Source organism: Lepisma saccharinum, chromosome 2, assembly GCF_977018435.1.
Source record: "Lepisma saccharinum chromosome 2, izLepSacc3.1, whole genome shotgun sequence".
Lineage (NCBI taxonomy): Eukaryota > Metazoa > Arthropoda > Insecta > Zygentoma > Lepismatidae > Lepisma > Lepisma saccharinum.
In genome coordinates, this window is record NC_139230.1 from 8487968 (window position 1) to 8511377 (window position 23410).

General features: G+C 40.6%; 2 protein-coding genes across 2 annotated transcripts in view; both read left to right on the forward strand.

The window, feature by feature from the left end:
* Positions 1 to 10052: 10052 nt before the first annotated feature.
* LOC145981203 (uncharacterized) lies at positions 10053 to 11591 on the forward strand. The gene has a single exon (XM_083114331.1). It carries the CDS (start codon positions 10053 to 10055, stop codon positions 11589 to 11591), a length of 1539 nt encoding a protein of 512 aa, XP_082970457.1.
* Positions 11592 to 20897: 9306 nt separating this feature from the next.
* LOC145981210 (uncharacterized) overlaps positions 20898 to 23410 on the forward strand; it is a 40524-nt gene continuing 38011 nt past the window's right edge. The window contains exon 1 of the mRNA XM_083114344.1: positions 20898 to 20980. The gene's annotated coding sequence lies outside the window, so the exon portion shown is untranslated. The remainder of the gene's footprint in view (positions 20981 to 23410) is intronic.

The window sequence follows — 23410 nt, forward strand, 5'->3', positions numbered from 1 at the left end:
CTGTAATTTGGTTTGCTTGCTGACAGGAAGTTTTGCAGGAAAAGCTGAAACGGAAAACTGCAGACTTTGAATGAAAGAGGGACAGTGAACACAAGTTCTTTGTATAATTCGCCGACACACAAGCTTCCATTTCGAAGGTGAGGCTATCAGCAGCGAAGTTATTAGAGGGTTGGAAGCAGTGACGACGCCAGAGGGGGGCAGGGGGACGCCCCATGTCAGACAATTCGCCCCCGCCCCCACCCGGGCCCCCAACTGAAGTTAATTAAATATCGAATAATAAGAGAGTTCATTTATAAGAGTATGACGATTTGCACCTTTTCAAAGTGGTGTATTCTGCATGATATCACTTTCCTGCTTATAATACCAACTTGATTAACAAATATTAATTTGCTCCGTCCAAGATTCGAGCGCCGACCTGGGCATAGGTGATTTCTCATTCATTTATGTCCTGTAATAGCCGAGATTAACCTAAGTTTTAACCAGTCTTAAGAACTGGGTTAAAGTGTTGAATGTGGATGGTTCCAAAACATCACGAATATTTTCATGACCACAAGACATCATCTGTAGTACGGACAAATTATTCTAATCGTGGTCGTTAGTGACAACGCTAATTATTAAAAGACATTCAAAGTTGATTCAAGATTTGGTTGGTTGGTTGATTTGGCGTTTGAAGTCCACTTTATGCACAGTAAGGTTAATCGGGACTGGACCTACAGTTTAAAGTGCATCCACTGGGTATCGAACCCAGGACCAAAGGTGATCGTAGAAAACCCGTCACTACATGTCAGTTGTTGTGGATTCATCGCGGTTTCTTACTATTCAGGGACTTGAATTTTGAGATGATGAGTCTGAGGAAACCTTAACAAAGGGAATTTCTTCGATAGTCTTGAAGCTAATGAGGGGATATTATTTGGAAATGTATTGAACGTGAACCTTAAAATGCAAATTACACTTAAAATTCGATTCAAAACATATCGCGGGCAGGTAAAAGAACGCTTATTAGGATTTGCCACTCTTCAATCATTAGATGCAGGTTCGCTCTTTCTCGTACATATCAAAATCGAAGAACTTCTTCCCACGAACTCCATAGGTGCCTGTAATTGGGTAGCACAGACATGCGTTGGAGTGGTAGAGTAAGAGTAAGTATTGCCAGGGTCAGAATATTTCTTGAATTATGAGATAACTGTAACCTTTGTCTGATTTTTTATCCTGTGATAACATTTCCCTGAAAGGTGAAACACAAATTTTGCCCAAAACTCTTCAGCGTTACGAAGATGGTTGTCCTTAAAATCTTTGAAAAGGCTTGCTCGAAAGAGGATGCTGGATGCAAACTGCCTCATTTGGCTGTTCTTGCCATTGACAAGAAATGTCGAGTCCTGGACGTACCAAAGGTGCGCAATGTGTTCTCCAAAGCACATAGAGCAGAATTCTCCTACAGGAGAATTGCACTTCAATAAGTGCCTCACATTGTTTCTAATACTTAAGAAGATTCATTTCTTCCAACGTCATGTTTATTTTGCAAGAAAATTAAACTCTTAGAAGCATTATTTTCATCATTTATATTATTATCTTATAACTTAAATATTTATACGTATCAGTAGTTTCATCTCAAGAAAGACGATGAATTATAAAATTATGAATGTCTTTCAATACTGAAATAGGCCACTAGAGAAAACGCAACTTACCAATAAAAAAGAATTAATGTCTTTATTAAAACGAATCATGTGGAGATAAACTCGTAATAAAGAAGTAAATTTAGGCAGTAAACGTCCACTCTAAATATAAGAGACACAAAATACCATACATGAATATAATAATAATAATTATTATTATTATTATTATAATTATTATTATATAAGTATATATATGTGTAGTGTTTTCGGGCGTTTTAATGTGACTGCCCCCTTACAATATTTTGTTGCCAGCTTCCCCCCCCCCCCCAAATTTCCCTGGCGCCGTCACTGGTTGGAAGTAAATTTATTAGGACGAGGAAAGTAACATTAGCTGTTGACAGTGTTGCACCAAAGGACGTGATATGTGCTACTGTTTGTATAAATGGTAGGAAATTTAAGCAAAAATTTATGATTGTTGAGACTTGAGAGTTGTTTCCTTCATTTGATCGTAGGAAGAGGTTTTCTGAGACAGAGTGGGATTATTTTACACATACATGGGAAAGGGTGGTTGTTTAAAGATAGAGACGTATTTTGCACATTTTTTAAAAGTTCAGATAAAACGAGAATTAACCTTACTGTTATGAAAAGAAATAACGCAGTACGGGGAAATAATAACTTCACATTTTTCGCACCTGGTGGGATGCAACACAAGAGTATTGCAGGAAGTCTATGAACGAAGATGAAGAAGGATATGTGAAATTTGACTTACCTGTGGGTGAATTAGTTTATTCTAATATTTTTAAGGTTGATATTGTTTTTTTTTGTTTTTTTAAGTCCACTTGATTCGCAAATAGGCTAAATCGCGAGCCGACCTACAGTTTAAAGTGCGATCCGATCCACTCTGTGCCTCCATTGAGTATCGACGCGAGGACCCTTCATTACAAGACCTCGACGTTATTACTACGCCATCGGGGAGGCACCCAATTTACACAAATATGTTGATTCCAATAACACGTTATATGCATAATCTGATAATGATGCACTTTTGGTGTATCTAAACATATTTTTCCAACTATAGCATGTCTAAAAGAATCATTGAAGTTGGGATTTTTATAACTTCAGGAGGAACGGCTCTGTAAACGTGCGATATAAAATTAATGCAGGTTTGCCTTCCATACGTGGTGGTTTTGTCACGTTTCTTCGCTTCGTAAAACATACACTTTTGCAGGAAAGGCTTCTTGCATCCTCCTGGGGCCTTGCTCTAGCTAAACAAAAAATATATTTGTTTAGCATAATCGAGGGTTACATATTCCTGCCGAACTTACTAGAAAACAAGGATTCTATTGGGATCATACTGCTTTGAATGATAGTATCAATGAAGTTTTATGTACGCTGCTACTTATAATAATGAGCATAAAATATTAATCAGGAACTTTATTTTTCGTCAACTGGATGTAACATCTTTTTTTGTTATTCAGCAAATATTCAATTCATCACCTTTTTTGACATTAATTTTCTTGCCAGGACAGCTGTTTTTAAGCAGATTTTGACGATCTTAACTACACGTAAGCTAGATATTAGCTAATATTTGTGCTGTTATATTACTATTCTTCTACCATCTTTGTAACATGTCATGCAATAACAATAATAGAATTGATTAATTTACATATTCAAGTGAATAGACCTATGAATTATATTAATGCATTAATTTAAACATTTGCTTAATTGTTGTCGTTAATGTTGTTATTATTATCATTTTTTCTGAAACACTTGGCTCAGACACCCTCCCCCGACATATATTTCTAGATGCGTGCCTGCCGAAGGATAAATTAGATCAAGCGGTGGTGGTACCGGACTTAGAGGCTAAAGGGAAAGCAAAGAAGTATGTGTGTCATAAGCTGAGCATAAGAAACAGCACAATATCACAAAGAAACACTTGTTGAAACTTATGTCATAGAAGATGTTTAACAATATTAAGAACAATAAATGCTTTCTATTTGTAATATACTAAATATTGAAATTTTAAATAGTCTTTGTGTTCGTACTACACATTTAAAAACTTTTTTGTTGCTCCCCAGCGCCAAGCTTAAAATTTAAAGAAAAAATGTACATTTTCATAGTGCACGGAAGTTCGACATTCAGAAAGAAAGACGGTCTCTTGGAAAATATTTCAAGACTTCCAAAAGGTATAGCAGTAATGAAAAAGATCACTCACTTATACGATACCGTGTTTGTTACAACCTGTCCCGCTTCCCGCGTTAGCTGATTGCTGGCTTTTCTAGCATAAACCAAGCGGTGTTGCTGTTGAAGACCGCCTGAAATCCGTGCTGGGGAAAGCCAAAGCCAGGCAGCAAATTAAAATACGCAACGTGACAACAGCGTCTACCTAAGCTCCTCTCTTCTGCTTCCATTCGCTCCTCGCTGCCCAGCAGACGACTTTTTTCTCGTTTCTCATTGGCACCAAAACTGTCGAGCGATCGCTATCGCGGGAAACGGGACAGGTTCTAACAAACTTGGTATAAATGTACGATGGATAGACAGTTGTATGAAGCGAGAAAAACCACAAGGTAGATTTCATAAGATACCTAGCAATCAGTAACCAACAAACTGCATTTTTAATATTAATGTCCTCATGATTAACGAACCTTATTTATTCTCACCACGCAATGGGTAAAATATTTGGAGCTTTATCCCACTTTCCGGAAAAATATTTCGTGTTTCTGCTACTTTTGACTTTTGTTGGCATGATATCCCGGATCACTTTTACGAGACGAGACGGGACAAAACGAGACGGGACGAGACGAGACGAGACAGAACCCTTCGAGACGAGACACGAGACGGGACAAACGAATATTTTCGAGACGAGACAGCATTTTCACGAGACGGGACGGGACAGACCAAAGTCTCGTCTCGTCTCGTCTCGTGGGCAACACTAAAACCAAAGATTAAATGGTTAAACAGTGTGTTGGGTTCCAAAACTGGAGGGGAGGAGGGGCAAGATACAAAAACTGGGTGGGGCAAGGACAGTTTACTTTCCCTTGGTAGATATGTAGGGACGAAGTTTTAGTTTTACTTTCCCCTAAATTTCGATGTTAATTTTTTACTGCAATTCGGTGTTATTAATTAAAAATCTTATTTTTACATGCATTTTTTTCTGTTCTTTCTCTGCTTAAAATTTTCACATTGTTTTAGTTCTGCAAATTTGAGGAATTTTTGTTTTAACCTTTTGAGTCCCAAGGCCATTTTCACAAGTAAGCTTCACGGTCCCGAGCCGATTTTGAGCAAAATGCAGAGTTTCAATTAAATGAGTGTAGATCGGAGACTAATTGCCCTAGATAGATGAGTGATATACCGTTGTACGCGGAATGCACCAGCGATTCAGACTATATGAAATTTATGCAAATTCGGCGTATATATGGAGGTGGAAAGGGGGGAAATCCACTGAAAATACTTTTTTTAAAAAAAAATGGGGTTTCGCCCCTCCCGCCCCCCCCGAAAAAAGTACATGACAGTGTCGACATGCACATGGAAATGATTGCTGACATGTAAGGAACACAAAAATATTTGCATTATTATCATATGACCAATGTAACTTGAGTTGTACCTCCCAAAAGGAATGGTGGGCACGCCACTGATTCAAGCTTCAAAATGCAGGGGTACCTTCAAATGACTTTAGCTCAGAGACTATTTGCCCTGGAGATATGAACTATATACCGTTCTACGCAGAATGAATCACAGATTCAGACGATATATAATTTATGCACATTCGGCATATATATGGAGGGGCAAAAGGGGGAAATCCCCTAAAAATACTTTTTTTTTAAAAAAAATGGGGTTTCGCCCATCGCCGCCCCCCGAAAAAAAAAAGGATATGAAAAGTTCAAAATGCACATAGAAATTATCGCTGGCATGTAAGAAACAGAAAAATATTTGCATCATTGTCGTATGACCAATGTAACTTGAGTTGTAACCCCAAAAGGAATGGTGGGCAAGCCACTGATTCAAGCTTCAAAATGCAGCGGTATCTTGAAATGACTATAGCTCAGAAACTAAATGCCCTAGAGATATGAAAGATATACCGTTGTACGCAGAATGAATCACAGATTCAAACGATATATCATTTATGCACATTCGGCGTACATATGGAGGGGGGAAAGGGGGAAATCCCCTTAAAAATACTTTTCTTAAAACAAATGGTGTTTCCCCCCGCCATCCCCGAAAAAAATGTCAAAATGCACAAAATGCAAAATTTATGCAAATTTGGCATATATATGGAGGAGGAAGGGAGAAAACCCCCAAAAATTATTTTAAAAAATTGTTGAAATGTTTGAAATTTATATTTTCCCTTGAAAAGAGACGCAAAAAAGAAGTCCCTTTTCCCGCCTTTTCACCTCCATTTTCATGAAGAAAAAAAAAGGTGCAAGAAACATTTCCGTTAAATACATGTGTTAGACACTATATAAAAGAAAAATCGAAATTCTATCCAAAAATAGAAAAGTTATAACGTAAAAACTACGACCTTGACACAGCGTCTCGATCGAGATGCTTGGGAGCGTGAGGGTTACATTTGGGTATCTCGATCGAGACGCTTGGGATCCAAAAGGTTAATGACAAAAATAATAAATTTATGAGTTACCTTTGCAGGAAATGGATAAATTTCTTCCATTTGGCAAACTATTTCAACTCATCAGCCAGTACATATGAAATGTTTATTGAATGATATCACCAATCTGAACACAGTCATACACATCACATTTCCCTAACAATGCCAAAAAATTCCCCTGCGACTTCCAAATACAGTATTGTGTACACACACATACACCCGGGGTGTAAGGGGTGCTCCTTCCACGTAGTCAACCTCACTTCCACGTAGTACACTCTGGACTGCAGACTAACGAGGCTGTTGCGACTGGCCCTATGGCCAGTATGATTTTGTTTGTGTTGTCCTGTGTTTTATCCTTATTTGTACTGAGTGCTCCTTTACAGCCTCAGCTTTTAACGAAAGTCAGAATATTTCATGATTTTAATTATGCAACGTTAGAGTTGTTCTGTGTAACGATAAGGGGCTGGACCCCGTATAATGTGACGGGTGCAAAATAGCCTTAGTGATGACGCACCCAAAATTTTAAATTCAAATTCATGCAAATTCAAATTCATGCCCCCTAACCCCCTCCCCTGCAACAGATATTTCTCCCTGAAAATTTTCTCGTTCCTAGGAAAGTTTCCTTCTGGGAAGATCCCCAGCGAATTCCTTTTCAGGACGATGTCATATCTGCACCAAACAGCAATAAATGAAGCTTGACAATCTATTTTCAATCGAACTTTCACACGCTAGACTAGAAATGACAGATCTAATAGCGCTTTAGGTAGTTCATTTTTAACAAAAGTGTTATCCCCATTTTGTATTGTATATTTCGCGGAGTTTCTCGCGTTAAAGTGCAAAATTCTGTGGTATTCTGAAAAATTGTATAATTCGCCTCCCTACAGATAAGGTTTACCATCGTGCGGAGGCAAAAGAGCAAAAGGTGGGGGGAGGCAACTGCCCCCTGGCCCCCTCTAAATCGCCGCCAATGGCTGCACAGTTTTTTTTTCAAACTTCCAAATAAGAATTATGTGCTAGGTCACACAACAAACACTAGGACTAAGATTTATCCCTAGCTTTTAAAGATTTTACTTGAACGATATGTGCAAAAGTTAATAACAAAATAGAATAATTGCATTTCAGTCCACTTGCTGCGTGAAATGTAAATAATAATTATACAACCAGTGGCGTGCCCAGGATTTTCGAAAGGGAGTGGTTATGTATACATTTTCTTGGTAGTCAGCCCTCATCTTGTCATATTTTCCTACCTTTGACGTTCTTTTTGTAGGAATACTGGGCGAAAGGGGGGGTTATAACCCCCACCAACCCCCTCCCCCCTTGGGCACGCCACTGAATACAACAGTTACTCTGGATCTTTACTCATGTGGTAGATGAGTAGAAAAGTATGTGTATAATAAATAATAGTAGAAAATTTAATTTTACTTACTTACTTACTTACTTACTTAGTAGATCCTCTTCTACCTTGCGGTGTTGAGGTTTCCCAGAGGGTCTTCCATCGGATTCTGTCTCGGGCCAGCTCCTTTGCTCTCCTCCACTCTCCTCCTCTAGCCTCTACAGCTACCTTCACATCTTCTTCCCATGTTCTTCTGGGTTTCCCGCGTGGTCTTGCTCCTTGCATCTTTGCATTCAAGGCTTGTTTAGCTATTCTGGAGTCTTCCATTCTTTGTATGTGCCCAAACCATCGTAACTGGTTCTGTTCGATTCTCTCAAGCACTGGTGATACGCCCAGGCTAGCTCTAATGGTCTGATTCCTAATTTTGTCTCTTCTTGTTTTCCCTTTTATTTTGCGGAGAAATCTCATTTCTGAAGCCTGTATTTTACTCCTATGTTTATTTGTCAATGTCCAGGTTTCACTACCATAAAGTAATGTAGGTAAATATATCACTTTATACACACGGATTTTCGTATTTTTGGTCACTAATGGATTATTTAGGAAATTTCTCTTTAGCGCATTAAAGAGTCTCCCTGAGGCTTGGGATCGAGCTATAATTTCACCATCTATTCTACCATCTTGCTGCACTATAACCCCGAGTCTGTTCTAATGTCGTTCCATTATTCAAAGCAATCTGATGTATATTTGGCTGTCGTGCCATCATCATGGTCTGAGTCTTTTTATCATTTATCTTCATACCCCTCTTTAATAACTCTTTTTCCCAGATTCTCACGTTCTTTTGTAAATTTCTTTCGGAATCTCCCAATATTAATATGTCATCGGCGAAGGCACAGTGGTTTATATATATTGGTTTTAAAAACCTATACCCCAGCTTGAATTTCTGTACCTTCCCATTGCATAATTTAATAACATCATCAATTAAGGTAATAAAGAGGAGTGGGCTAAGGATACATCCTTGTTTAAGTCCTACTATAGTCTCAAACTCTTGAGACTCTGCATTGCAGGTGCGGACATAGTTTCTACATTTCTTATACAGACTCTGCGTTGCTGTAATTAATTGATTGCTAACATTTCTTTGTTTTAGTATTTTCCATATTTCATCCCTCGGAATGGTGTCGAAGGCTTTCTCTAGTTCTATGAAAGCCATGTGTGCTTCTTTTCCATATCTCATCAGTTTTTCACTGATCTGCCTGATGGTAAATATGAGGTCTTGTGCAGAGGTGGTCACCCTCCGGAGGGCGACCCTCATGAGGGCAGACCTCACCCTCACCCTCCGAAGACTTGTGAGGGTGAGGGTGTGTGAGGGTGAGGGCGAAAGGCGAGTCGTGAGGGTGAGGGCGTGTGAGGGTGAGGGCGACTGATGAGTCGTGAGGGTGAGGGCGTGTGAGGGTGAGGGCGAAGTCGAGTCGTGAGGGTGAGGGCGTGTGAGGGTGAGGGCGACTGGTGAGTCGTGAGGGTGAGGGCGTGTGAGGGTGAGGACGAAAGGCAAATCGTGAGGGTGAGGGCGTGTGAGGGTGAGGGCGACTGGTGAGTCGTGAGGGTGAGAGCCTGTGAGGGTGAGGGCGACTGGTGAGTCGTGAGGGTGAGGGCGTGTGAGGGTGAGGGCGAAAGGCAAATCGTGAGGGTGAGGGCGTGTGAGGGTGAGGGCGACTGGTGAGTCGTGAGGGTGAGGGCCTGTGAGGGTGAGGGCGACTGGTGAGTCATGAGGGTGAGGGCGATAGGCAAATCGTGAGGGTGAGGGTGAGGGAGGTTGAACGAAAATGACCACCTCTGGTCTTGTGTGCTTCTTCCTGGTCGGAATCCGCACTGTGCCTCGTCTAGCTGTGGCTCTACCACTTGCCTTATTCTATCTTCTAGTATCCTCGCATATACTTTCCCCGGCACACTCAATAGCGATATCCCACGATGGTTTTTGCAGTCTCTATTATCTCCTTTTTTGAATATTGGCACAGTGGCACTACACTCCCATTCAGCTGGTATCTTCTTTGCTTTCCAAATGAGATTAATAATCTTAAGTAGTATGTCTTGACCACTTTTGCCCATGAATTTAAGCATCTCAGGTGCTATCTGGTCATGTCCTGCCGCTTTGCCTAGTTTCATTTTCTTTAGGGCGAGCCTCAGCTACTGGGCGGGTCGCAGGTGGCGGATAGAGAATGGCCCCCAGATATGGGGGATAGCTGCGAATAAGGGGAAACCCGAATAAGCAGTCCCGGACCGAGGCAAACTGCTGCCTTGCAGTGAGAGGGAGAAACCTCAAAGGCTAAGGGAAGAAACCCTAAAAGAAAATCTAGCAGGCCGAGGGCTATAAGGGAGGCAGCCCCTCCCACAAGGCTTTGGAACTAGGGCTGATAACCCGAGTGTCCGAGATGAAATTATTAAAAGAAACTACAGAGGAGAAACCGGACTGATTAAACTGTTGACGACCAAGAGAGGGAAAAGGATAATGAGAGTGGCAACCTGGAATGTACTTGGACTTGCTGGAAAGGAGTTTGAATTAATGACGGAAATGGTGAGAGCAAGGTTGAATATATTGGCGGTGACAGAGACCAAGAAAAAAGGAAATGGATATGAACAAATAATAGAACCAAATAGTGGTGAAAGATTTCTAATGTTTCATTCAGGCGTAGGCAAAAAACAGAGAGCAAAAGGAGGAGTGGCTATAGTAATCACCGAGGCCTACAGACATTATGTTAAATGCTGGAAATTCATCAATGAAAGAATAATCTTGGTAACTTTAACCTTTAATAGTAGCATAAATAAAGACACTACTTTTATTGCTATATATGCACCAAATGAAGATGATATAGCAGAAGAGAAAGATATATTTTACGAAGAGCTGCAGAGGACAGTGGATGACACCATGGGAGCTGTCTTTGTATTAGGCGATTTTAATGGTAGAGTTGGAAACAACATAGAAGGAATGGAAGGGCTGCTAGGGAAATACGGCGAGACGCACCAGAATAATAATGGGAGAAGATTACTAGATATGTGTGCAGGAAATTATTTTGTAATTACGAACACAATGTTCCCACATAAAGAAACACATAGATATACAAGAGAAGTCCCCAGCCGAAAGGAAAAATCTATTATCGACTACATATTAATACAGAGGAAACAGTGGAGATTTATCTTAGATGCAAGAGCATATAGAGGTTACGAGATTGGAAGTGACCACTATTTAGTAATTATGCAGTTACATGTTAATATCAAGACCAAGGACCCTGGTGATAACGAAAGGAAACCTAAAGAAAGAATAAAGGTATATAAATTGAGAGAAGAGGCAAGACAAAAAGACTATCAAGAGGCTGTGAAACAAAGGGTGGAAACATTGGAATGGCCCACTATGAGAGAAGATAAACTGGAAGAAATATGGAGTTTATATAAAGAGGCAATCTTAGGAGCAGCGGCCGAAATCTGCGGAAAGTCCAGCGGAAAGCAACAACAGAGAAGAACAGCATGGTGGACGGAAGAGATAAAAGAAATGGTAAAGGAAAAGAAGCAACGGTGGAAGAAATACCTACTCACAAAACATTTAAGTGACTATGAAGCTTATAAACATCAAAGATTAGTAGTGAAGAATATAGTGAAAGATGCAAAACAACAGTCATGGGAAAAATTTGGAGAAGCAATGGAAGGAAACCTACAAAATAACCAAAAGCTGTTCTACAAAGTATTAAAATCAATGCGAACAGAGAAGCAATGTCCTCTTACGTTCATAAAAAACAAAAGTGGTAACCTCCTCCGAAGTGAAAATGACATTATAGAGCGGTGGAAAGAATATTTCCAAGAATTGCTTGGAGGAAATATGGAAATTGGAGAAAAGGAGAAAGAACAGACTGAGGAAGAAAAACAGCAACACCAAGAGGAGGGAGAAACTAAAGAAATAACTATGGAGGAGCTAAAAAGAGCACTAAATTTATTTTTTATTAGTTTATTTTATAATCATAAGCATGGTAATAAGTATTGTTATTTATACTATTAAAGTCTCCCCCCCTAAAAATTTTACGCGACTCCTACGGGTATTCGTGAGCAAAACCCAACTTCGACGCTACTCTTTCTTCCACATGTCATGTCAAATGTTTAAGCCATATTTATGGTATTTATTCGTTGATAACTTCCTACCCTCATCCTCTAAATGAGACTTCATGACACTGTGCTACATGCACGGCGAACTTTTTTTTTTTGTGGATTGACTCAGTAAATTGTGATAATCCCTACTTACTTCTAAATTTAACAGTTACTGTAACTGTTCCGAATGTTGAATGGTTTCTCGCAAGTGTAGGAAACAATTTACAATACTGGAAACTATTTCGGTAGTAAGTTTGAAGCTTTAAGAAACTCCTTAGCACAGTTAAAAGCTTTAAAAAGTATTATTTACAGGAGAAATTATGATTTCGAAAGTAGCTTACACGAGTGTCTGCACTTTGCAGCGAGTAGCCATTGTCAGTTTCCAGTCATTTCAGACACGAAGTTTTAGTAGACTTTCATGCAATGTTAGGTGGTGGTTTCGTGCTAGAGACGAAATTATTTTTTTTAAAGTCCACTTCATGCATAGATATGCTAATCTGGACTGGACCTACAGTTTGAAGTGGGATCCGATCCACGGATGGTCCATTGTATACAATGTGCCTCCACCAGGTATCGAACCCCGGACGCCTGATTTCAAGTCGACGACGTTACCACTGTGCCATCGGGAAAGCAGTGTTTGAGACGAGATATTATGTGATCTGATTTGGAAGATAGGGACGTTATTTAAATGCTAAGAGCCTTAAAGGTGACCCACCTAACATCGAAAGAATTTAGGTATGCTTTATTATACTAAGAGACGTAACCTTAATTCACCTAACAATGAAAGCACTTAGTAACGTAATACCCCTTCGCTCTTTTCCAGAGCTTAAAACTAATAAAAAAGGTAAAGTGCTCCCCTGTGCATAGCACCACGCCATGAAGGCGTATAGGGGGTGTGGAGGTAACGCCCCACACTTTCTTGATCCGGTCGTGAGTGGGGGGGATGTGATCAGCATCACGCCCCTGACCGCCTTTACCCCCCAGGGTTCCCCCCAGGTTATTCGACGCTGGGTGGGCGCCGGGGCCGCTTCCAACGTTAGAAAAGTTCCCGGATTTGAACCGGCCGGGGATCGAACCCGGGACCTTTAGCATGGTAGTCAGACGCGTTACCGACTGAGCCACCGCGGCCGCTAAAATTAATAAAAACTTAGGATAATCGCGACGACTACAGGAAATAAATTATAGAAATAGCCTATGGCCAGGTCGGCCCTGGAATCTTGAACGAGAGACATATTGAGTCAAGTATGTATTACAAACAGGAAAGATGATAACATGCAGAATACACCACTTAGAAAAGATGTAAATCGCCATACTTTTAAGCCTGGTCCACTCGTAGTGTTTTGTTGCGAGTCTTGCATGATTAGTAAGTTTGGCAAAACACACGGTTACGATATTCATGCTTCCTCTGTCATTTCTTCGGTCGTTCCAATGGATAAAGCATTATTGACAAATATAATTTCAGTCTGTGCGGCGAGTGAAAAAAAAAATTGCACAACTCTTACTCAAGTCGCGAGAGTTGTTACTTAAGAGGTATAATTCTCACGTCACTTTGCTCCGTGAATTACGGCAGAAACATGAGAATTGGATTAATTTTTTACACCTACTGCAAATTATAGTAACCCGAAATTTAAAAACAAAATACTACCGTTCCAACAGACCAGGCGCAAAATCAAGTTTGACCGATTAGTCGAATGTACGTATACATGCAACAATTTGTCTTCAGTTTTGCTTGAAAACAAGTCTCCAGCTCTTCTGTCTTTCGAGCGGTCGTCAAACCTCATTCAGTTCATGAAAAACGTCAAACTTGCCATCCACACCTAATTTTGTTTGAGAGGGTTGAGATCTGGCGACCTCGGTGGCCAAGGCACAGGCTCATACCTACCAATGAACATATTGCGAAACACGTCATGCAGGAAATGTCGTACTTTACGATCGAAATGAGCTGGTGCCCCATCGTGTTGGTACCACATTTCTTGCAGCAGTGCCAAAGGTACGGTCTCCAACAGTTCAGGCAGAACCTCACTAAGAAATGCATGATACGTGAGACCATTCAGGCGAACAGGGAGAATTAATTAAATGATCATATACTATCTCGCACCACACATTCACTGAAAACCTGTTCTGGTGATGGGCCACAAAAAGTGCATGTGGGTTGTCAAAGTCCCAGACATGACTGTTTCTACTATTGAAGACATCCATCCTGGTGAAAATGGCTTCATCTGTCCACAATACGTTTGCCCCGAAATGAGGGTTTGTGTCCAGCTGATGAAACAACCATTGGCAAAACTCCGTACGAGAGCGAAAGTCACGAGGTAACAGTTCTTGTACTTTCTGCAGTTTAAAAGGGTGCATTCCTTCCTCTGACAACACTCGCGATACATTCACATGAGACGTGTTTCGTGCCCGAGCGAGCACGCGCGTACTGGTGCCAAGATGTTCTGCGACCGCTGTTAACACATTTTCTGCAAACTGATGTGTGCGTACACTTCGGGGTCTTCCAACTTCTTGCCGCGGTGGTAACACTGACCCTGTTTCACGCAGTCGACTGTCCACTACCTGAAAGAAGGTGTGAGACGGTAAACGTCTATGTGGAAAGCGTTCTCCATAAAGACGCCTTGCCTCACGGCTATTACCACGTGCCTTCCCATACATGAGATGCATGTCTGCTAGCTGCTGGGTCGTATACTCAGCCATCTGTGTAATAGGGAGCTGGAAACTGCAAAGTATTGTTTTTGTTTAACACTGGCACACTGCACAAATTGGCCGTATCACCGTACTAACACCACAGACCAATTGTTGCGATACTTGACTTGCCCACTCCACCACGTCAACTTCTTTCAATACAACATACTAGTACCCTTCAATGCGTATGGCAACCTAGAGCGAACTGCTGATGATATCCCAGCACCTGCAACACGACTGGGACGACTGCCGGAGAGAACCAAACCTTCGAGCTCCTCTCGCGGGTACAGCAGTCATGAAGGTCAAACGTAGACTACGAGAGCCAGACTTGCCTGCGCAGCGCTTCCAAAACTGGTCTCTTTTACGTCACAGTGATCGCGTGCGAACACTCTTGGTCTTGCTCCCCACCAGGGAGTCATAACGTAACGAAATGAAACGGTATTTTCAATTACGGTTTCCGTTACGTTACAACCTGAAACAGAGTAACTTTTTTCGTGAACAGAAACGTTACCTCAGGTATATGAAACATTACGTTACAGGTGTGCATAACGGTACCGAACCATAACTGATTTGTAAAGCAGTAGGTCATTAGGTGACGCTTTAACGTTACATCCATTGCCGGCAACCAGTAACGTTACAGGGTAAGAAAGAGGTTTGTCACTTATTGACTAGTAACTTTAGTGTATGTGGAAAGTGATAGTAACGTTTCAATTAACCAGTAACTTAATTGAGGTCACGACTGTAAAAACGTTACATTCCTTTTTTCAAAGCAACAACGTTATTTATAGCTGGTATCATACAGACGTTCCGATGTGCAATACCGTGTACGATGCCGTGTTCCGGAGAGAATAACATAGGTCTTTCGTATAATTGTGCTCGTTACTTTTGTAACGTTCCTCCACAAAAGTCTGTTTCGAAAAAGTGATACACATATCCGTTACGAATAGCAAATACCGTTATCGAAGGCGTTTTCGAAGAAGCCTCATAATTATGATCGGCAGCATACTAACATTACAGTATTTTGACCCCTTGAAAGTCACTAAGTTATAATACGTATTTTCGTTTTGGATGTCAGTGAAAAAATTAAATTGTAAAACAAAACGTTTGAAAACAACCGTAAACAAGATTTGGCGTGACAAAAGTTCTGGTTATTGGAATTTACTAATTAACTATGTATTTATCACAAATATATTTCTTTTCTGCATACTTAATCGCTTTATGTGAATTTGTTCTAATTTGATTATTTATGCAAGATGAATTTTAACATGTGCGTTCACTTTATACGATAGCAAAACAATCGTTTGTTGAAAACGTTTATATCTATCTATCTATCTATCTATCTATCTATCTATATATCTATATATATATATATATATATATATATATATATATATATATATATCTGTTTACATGCGTTACATCATTTTTTAAAAAATAATACAGTTGTTTGGCGATGTGAATGATTCGTGCTTAGATTAAGTTGCTGAAGGACGAAACATAAAGGACCAACCATGGTTGAGCCAAAAAATCATCCGTGCCACGCGTTCGTCCACCTAAGCGAGAGGCAAGCTTTCTCCTATCGGAAGACGAAAAATAATTGCTTGCTGCGTGACCTTGAGAAGGTGAACAGAACTGATAGCAGCAGCACAACGCAAAATCGGAAAATCTGAATCCTGAAACTTTGTACACGTGACCTTCGATCACGAAGCATCCGAGTAGACAACGCCTTGGGGCGATATGAAAGACACTTTTGGCAAGTAGAAAATACGTAGAAACGAAATGTTAGATGGAATTGTTGTACGAAACAAACGAAACCGCGTTTATGCAACTGGTCTGTAGCTAGACAGGGCCATTGGACTCTCAAGAAGGCAAGAATTGTATGGAAAGTGATTCTCAAAACTAAGCGAATAAAAGGACAGTATATTTTATCATTTACAAGGGCCCTCATCCGCTTACAATTTTGAAAATTACTTTCAGTAATTCTTGTCTTCCTGGACAGGAGGTGCATTAAACTTTTTGGTGTAGAAACAGACAGAACGCCCGCCTACCTACCACGTTTGAAAGAAGAGCATAGACAGACAAGAAAGTAATTTTCAAGAACGCAAGAATGGCAGTCGACATGGACATTTAGCAACGTGTGACTGAGAAATACAATCGGAACAAAGGACAAGATTCTTCAAGAAACAGTAATTTTATAAAACTTCCTATCATTAACTCAGTTCATCCTTTTATCCTCTTTTGTTTGTTATACTTTTGTATTATTCATGTTTTATATCGCTTTTCTGCCACTTGTAGATAATCGCGACGATGAAGATGAATGATGATCATATTAAATCTATGAAGGGATGCTTACAAAAAATACAGCCATGCCCAGATGTCTACTCGAAATTGAAATGTTTGGTACCGAGTGTATGAGTGGATCACTAAACGACTTCGGCCTTCGAGGCTACGGTTTCAGTTGCAACATGCAGTATAATTACGTTTCTACTACTCTGAATTTACCAAAACATGTGGTATGTATCCTTCATTTTACTTAAAAAGCCCCCTTGATACATGAGATACTACAAATAATTTCAGGCATACCCTCGAATTCTGATTGCCTGGCACTTTTTTTTTTAACTAAGTAATGAAGTGACGTTTATATTCATATTAGGCCTACGACTAGCTCGAACAAAAACTCTTGTGAAATACTGTGTATATGTTATCCTTGTGAAGTGAGGAACTTCATATTTTGCTAAGAAAATATGTATGAAAAATTATATTTGTAGGTACTACTTGAAGAATTCAAATTATTATTATGATGGAATTTCAACTTACGTATACTCTGCATATTATGTGTTATGGGAGAGGAGTTTTTGTCTCGCAGTCAATTTATTTTTAGTTGAGGAACTCGAGAGTAAGTTGGAAATATACCGCGTGAGGCACCTAAAAGTACCACCTGAAATAGCGAAGAAACCAGAAACAGTAGCGATGTGAGGTTTGCGGGAAACAATAATATCAAATGGGGCTCGTAAATCGGAGGTATGGGGTGGGTCGAAAAATATCGACAAATGGGGCATCTGGAGCAAAGTCATATTTTTTTTAAATGGAACGATATGCAATAACATGCATAATATAAAAGAGCACACGTAGAGAAACACAACGCCGTTGGTCTCATGCATTTACTGCACATAGGAACGAATATATGGCCATGTGAAAATATGTAAACACACTAACAAGTGGCCCACTTGACCGTCAGTACCACGGCATGTACAAGTATGAGATGTCAGAAGCCATTGGACAAGATGAAGACAGAACGTGTTAAAGGAAGAAAAAATACAGTAGACATCGTCAGCACCATGTATTTGACAGTGTTACAGCATAATGAAAATGACCATGACAGTATGTCGAAGAACCACTGCGTAAGAAGCGAAAACCTGTCAAAGTGTATGTTCAAAGTGGTGGCCGTCAGCTGCGATACAGGTAACGAGGCGCCCACGCAAAGATCGTTGCACAGAATGTAGCATCTCGTAGGGAATGTGTCTACAGGCCGCAGTAATGCGGTGTTGCATATCCTCTGGAGTTGTTGGCACATCCCGGTAGACAATGTCCTTCAGCTTTCCCCACAGGAAAAAGCCTAATCTAGGGAACGAGCCGGCCATTTGACAGGCCCTCCACGTCCAATCCAACGATTTGGAAATGTATTTTCCACACATGCTGTAGCGCGTCTTGCACTGTGAGCTGGGCACCCGTCATGTTGGTACCACATTTCCCTCCTTGTCTGAAGTGGTATGTCCTCCAATAGTACAGGCAGTTCATGTTGTAAAAAATGTATGTATCGGTCAGCATTCAGTGTCCCTTGTATAAAAAAAGGGCCAATGAGATGTTCACCCACTACACTACACCACACGTTCACACTCCATGGGCGCTGGCGTTCCACTTGGCGAAGCCAATGTGGATTTATCACCGACCAATAGTGCATGTTCCTTAGGTTGACATTTCCATGATTGGTAAAAGTTGCCTCGTCAGTGAAGAGGATACGTGACAAATCGGGTGTGTCGTGTCCTAACATCCATGTGCAAAACCGAACACGGTCCACAAAATCATTCCCGTGTGAATGGGTGAAACTTGTGTGTGTGCAGAATGCGCAATACACTTCGCTGACTCATCCCAGCATCCCTGGCAATTTCACGGGAGCTAACGTGCGGATTCACAGCAACAGCGACGAGAACATTTGTTGCACCTGCCTCACCTGTAGTTGGCTTGTTCCGCACACGTGCTCGTGGTGTTACACTTCCGGTGTCTCTTAATTTATAAATAACTTACCAAACAGACGTCGAGATGGCTGTCGTCTGTCCGGATATCTCTCTGCGTACACACGGTAGACTTCTGAGGCATTCTTTCGGCATTACCCATAAATCAGGATCATGTCCGCTTTTTCTATGTTTGTGAACACCATAATCTTCGCTCTTACCACTACGACTGCTTGCTATGAACTAACACGATCTCGTGGACCTGCTATCAAAACTTGCTCTGCGTAAAGGCAGTTCTGTCAGGCACCTGAGAAGTCTTACATGCCGTGGTACTGACGGTCAAGTGGGCCACTTGTTAGTTTGTTTACATATTTTCACATGGCCATATCTTCGTTCCTATGTGCAGTAAATGCATGAGACCAACGGCGTTGTGTTTCTCTCACGCGGTATATTAATGAGAATACATTAAATACATTACATAATCAATTCATCCGCCTCATAACAAATTAACAATAAAAGTAATACAAATTTTGTCTCCTTTTCCTCAAAAGAATTATTCGTGCATTTGAGACAAAACGTTTTAGCATCAACAGTCTGAAGTAGCTACATATTTGGTCTTACTTCTCTCTCGGGTAATTTAGAATGCATTACAGAAAACAATCATATTGAGATCGATGCGAGCAAGAAAATTTTTAGATCCAAATTTTTCAAACTGAAAACTTAAAGGGTGCGAAAAATTTCACAGGGCGCCATTGCATTTTCTTTAACACATTTTTTTATTTAATTTAAACCGCTTTGCCCCATAGGTATGACTCTGAACTGTAATAATAGGAGACATTGCGAGCGAAGCGAGCAAGAAAATTTTACGAAAATTTGAAATCAATGGAGACAATTCAACCTCTGTGTCCCCCCTGCAAGTTCCCTTGGCCGTCTGGAAGAAAAAAAACTAATTCCATCTTGAGTATCCATTGGTCCTACTATTCTTAGATTCTGCTAGTCTTGTTTTTTTACTTAAATGTTTGGCTCCCCCTAGAATGGACTTCCGTTCAATGTTGGAGGGACAATGCCACATCCCCCCCCTGTGGTTGTGGCACTGTTTGTGAGATCCTCTTCATCAATTTCACGTCATCACTCATTGTCGCGATTAGCTAGAAGTGGCAGAAAAGCAAAGCTAAGTAAATAAAATTAAATATCCATTCCCCCTCACTACTGCATGATTCACTATTACCAAATGGTAGACTTGGGAAACAAAAAATTAAGTAGTTCAAACTTCATAGCAACACATCCAAGGAAAACATCCAAACACATTAGGTACCTTTATTATAAGACTTCTCAAACTGTCATAACTGTTCTAGATACTGAAAATTACGAAATCATTTCCCAAAGTCTGAATCTGGAAGGGATCCCCCCAATCCTAGTTCGACATTATTCGGAATCCCACACACCTCATTAAATCACAAAATCAACAAGTGTCTTTGTTATGTTGCTAGAGTAATACAGTGTATAATTGTAAAGATTAGTGAGAATGTCAGGTGTTCTGTATATCTCACAGGGGGGCACTGCAGGCTCTCAGGGGGCAGTTGCCCCCCTGCCCCCTATAGCTACGGGCCTGTGCGTTACATACCCTTTCCATGCATTGTTTTTGCTGGAAATCCCCAATTCCTTTGAGGACTCCATTGCGCATGCGTGCAGTGAACTTTTCATAGTGACTTCCGGACTGAGCACATAGGGTTCCTTGATGATTCCCTTGGAACCGCCTCTCTATCTGTGATAGTATTCGTCTCAGTTAGGTGTGACGTTCACTTTGTCACCTTTTGCGAGGCTCCTATCTCGGAAACGAAGCCTCAGTCGTAAAAATGGAACTCACACTTTTTGCTTGTTTGCGTGTGAGGAATCACCTCCCAAGCGATGTAAACGACCTTTAGAAACACCCTGTAGTTCGTTGGCCCTCTACTATGCATAATCACTCATTACACGATAAGAACGCGTTGCTTTCTGGTCTTACTTGTTGCACCCAACTTGGGCACTTCGTGTTCTGACGTCATTATATTTTCGTTCGTTGTTATAAAACCAACACACAAACACACATATATATATAACATATATTTTTGGATAAATACAGTGCAGTACTTGGAGGATTTGCCAAAGATATTTGTTTGCTAGGACAACTAAACCTTACGTAACAACGAACACTACCGACATGATGGCAGAACACGAAGTGTATTCAAGTTGAGTGTAATGAGTGAGACGCGTTCCGTTCCCATAGTGCACTGCATAGTTTACAAATGGCTGATCAGTGTGCAGGATAACCAAAGATATTGAGTGTTCTGTAGAAGTTGGCTTGTATATTACGCACAAACATTGTTAAAAAAAACTACAGGTAGAGTCTGTAAGTAACATATTTTTAAGAAAAGTTGAGATTTTGTGAATAATGGTGCAATTGTGTCGAGCTTCACCATACAAATACCAATGCTTAACGAAAGCAAAGCTATCGAAATTTGATCTGAAACATTATTTGCCAGCGTTTTGACAATGTTATTTAACATGCTATTTTTTTACACGTGTATTTCATGTGAAAACATGTGCGTACCTGACAGGTAGATATGATCGGTAGATTCAGATTTCTTCCGCACAGCCAGTTTGGCATGTTTGAGTAACACGTGTTAATCAGGTAGGTAAGAGTGTGCAAGACGGTTATCTTCTATTCATTTGAGTTTTTCTACGTGTTCGAAGCGAAAGTCTGTGTGCATGGCGAAGCTGTTATAGCGATATGATGGAGCAGTGCCCAGTGGTGACTCTATGAAAATATGAATGAAATTGATGACTACATGTGACTTGCCTCATTTTTGCTTGCTTTGACTCAATTGGGCCCAAGTTCCAATTGTTTAATTCTGATTTCGTCATGGTACACAGTCATTTTTTTCTTTGTCATTATTCTATTTTTATTTTTGTCTGTTGACACATTCTTCGAAGGGTAATGATTTACTATCCTTCGGACACCTCTAATTTTTTTGTTTCGACAATTGTTGACATTCGTACTTATGCTTCGCGGAACATTCCTGAAGGTGTATCAACGTTGTTTTGATGAAATTTGAACTATGTTTCCTAACCTAACCATGCGGCAATGGTTCTTGGGGCTAGCGCCAATGGTTCACAATTATTTCCAATTTCTAGATCCTGATACTAACACGACACAAAATTTTAACTATGTTTCCTAACCTAACAGAACTAACCTATCCACGTGCCAATGGTTCGTGGGGCTAGCTATTCTCCATCGGAGAATTAATTTTCAATGAACAACATGAATTTCAGCTATGAAACATTCCCACATCACACAAAACACCTTCCTGATGTTCGACAATGCTACAGGAACTTATTACGGTAAGTAGTTTCTTCTGTAAAAATAAGTAAATGTGTCCGAAGGATAGTAAACAAGTACCCAAGTTGATGATCAGTAAGAAGTGTAGCCACATGGAAAAATCTGAGGTCCGAGCAGTGATAAAATATTTACTCAAGAAAAATCTAACACGAAAGACATCCATGCAGATATGTTGGGAACTCTTGGAGACTCTAGCCCCTCATATGACCTAGTGAAGAGATGGTCCCCTGAATTTAAATGTGGTAGGCAGACCTGTGAAGAGGAGCATGGTGGTGGCCCATCTGCAACAGTGACCACACCAGAAATGATTACAAAAGTGCATGACATGATTTTGGCAGAACGGCGAGTGACTGTCCGCCATATAGCAGACACATGTGGCATCTCAACTGGCAGTGTGCATTCAATTATTCATAATCATTTGTTAATGAAAAAGATCTCTGCACGTTGGGTCCCGAGAATGCTGACGGTCGACCAAAAGAGGACACGTTGTCTGACAAGTCATGACCTGTTACGGACAATAAAGGCTGACAAGCCAAAGTTTCTGAAGAGATTTGTTACAATGGATGAAACGTGGGTTCACCACTTCGATCCCGAAAGTGAACACCAAAGCATGCAATGGAAACATCCCCATTCTCCACCCCCAAAGAAATTCAAGGTTCAACCATCAAAGGGCAAAGTGATGGCATCTGTGCTCTGGGATGTGGAGGAATTATTTTGATAGATTATCTCCAACAGGGAAAGACAATCACAGGTGTTTATTTTGCAACCCTAATTGAAGAATTACGTACTGTGTCATCAAGGAGAAACGCCGCGGAATGTTGGCCCGTGGTGTGTTGTTCCATTGTGACAATGCTCCCGCCCACACTTCCCAAGTTGCGGCGGCTGCAATTCATGTAGCAGGGTTCGAAATTGTCCCTCATGCCCCTTATTTTCCAGATCTGGTCCCCAGTGACTTCCACCTGTTCCCGAACATGAAGAAACACCTTTGTGGAAAACATTTTGACAGTGATTCCGAGGTTATGGATGTTCTGAATGCTTGGTTGCAGGACCAACCACAGTAATTTTTTTCTGCTGGGATTGAAGCACTGGAAGGCCGATTGGAAAAGTGTGTTAATGTTGCAGGGTACTATGTTGAAAAGTGACAGTGATTTGGTTTTCCTACAAGGGTTCCTTCTATGTCAGGGGCGGAGCATGCTGAACCACCCTCGTAAATCAAACCCAATTTTTGGTATAATTTAACAATACAGGGAATTTCTCCAATTTGTTTGAAATTTCGGATACTTACTAATTTGGGTCTTCTAATCACGAATCTGCACTTAAAATTTGGCGCTCACGTATAGAAATTCCTGAATTATGGCTAGCCCCACGAACCATTGGTGCGTGGTTAGGTTAGGTTAGGAAACATAGTTAAATTTTAGGGTCGTAGTAATATCAGGAATA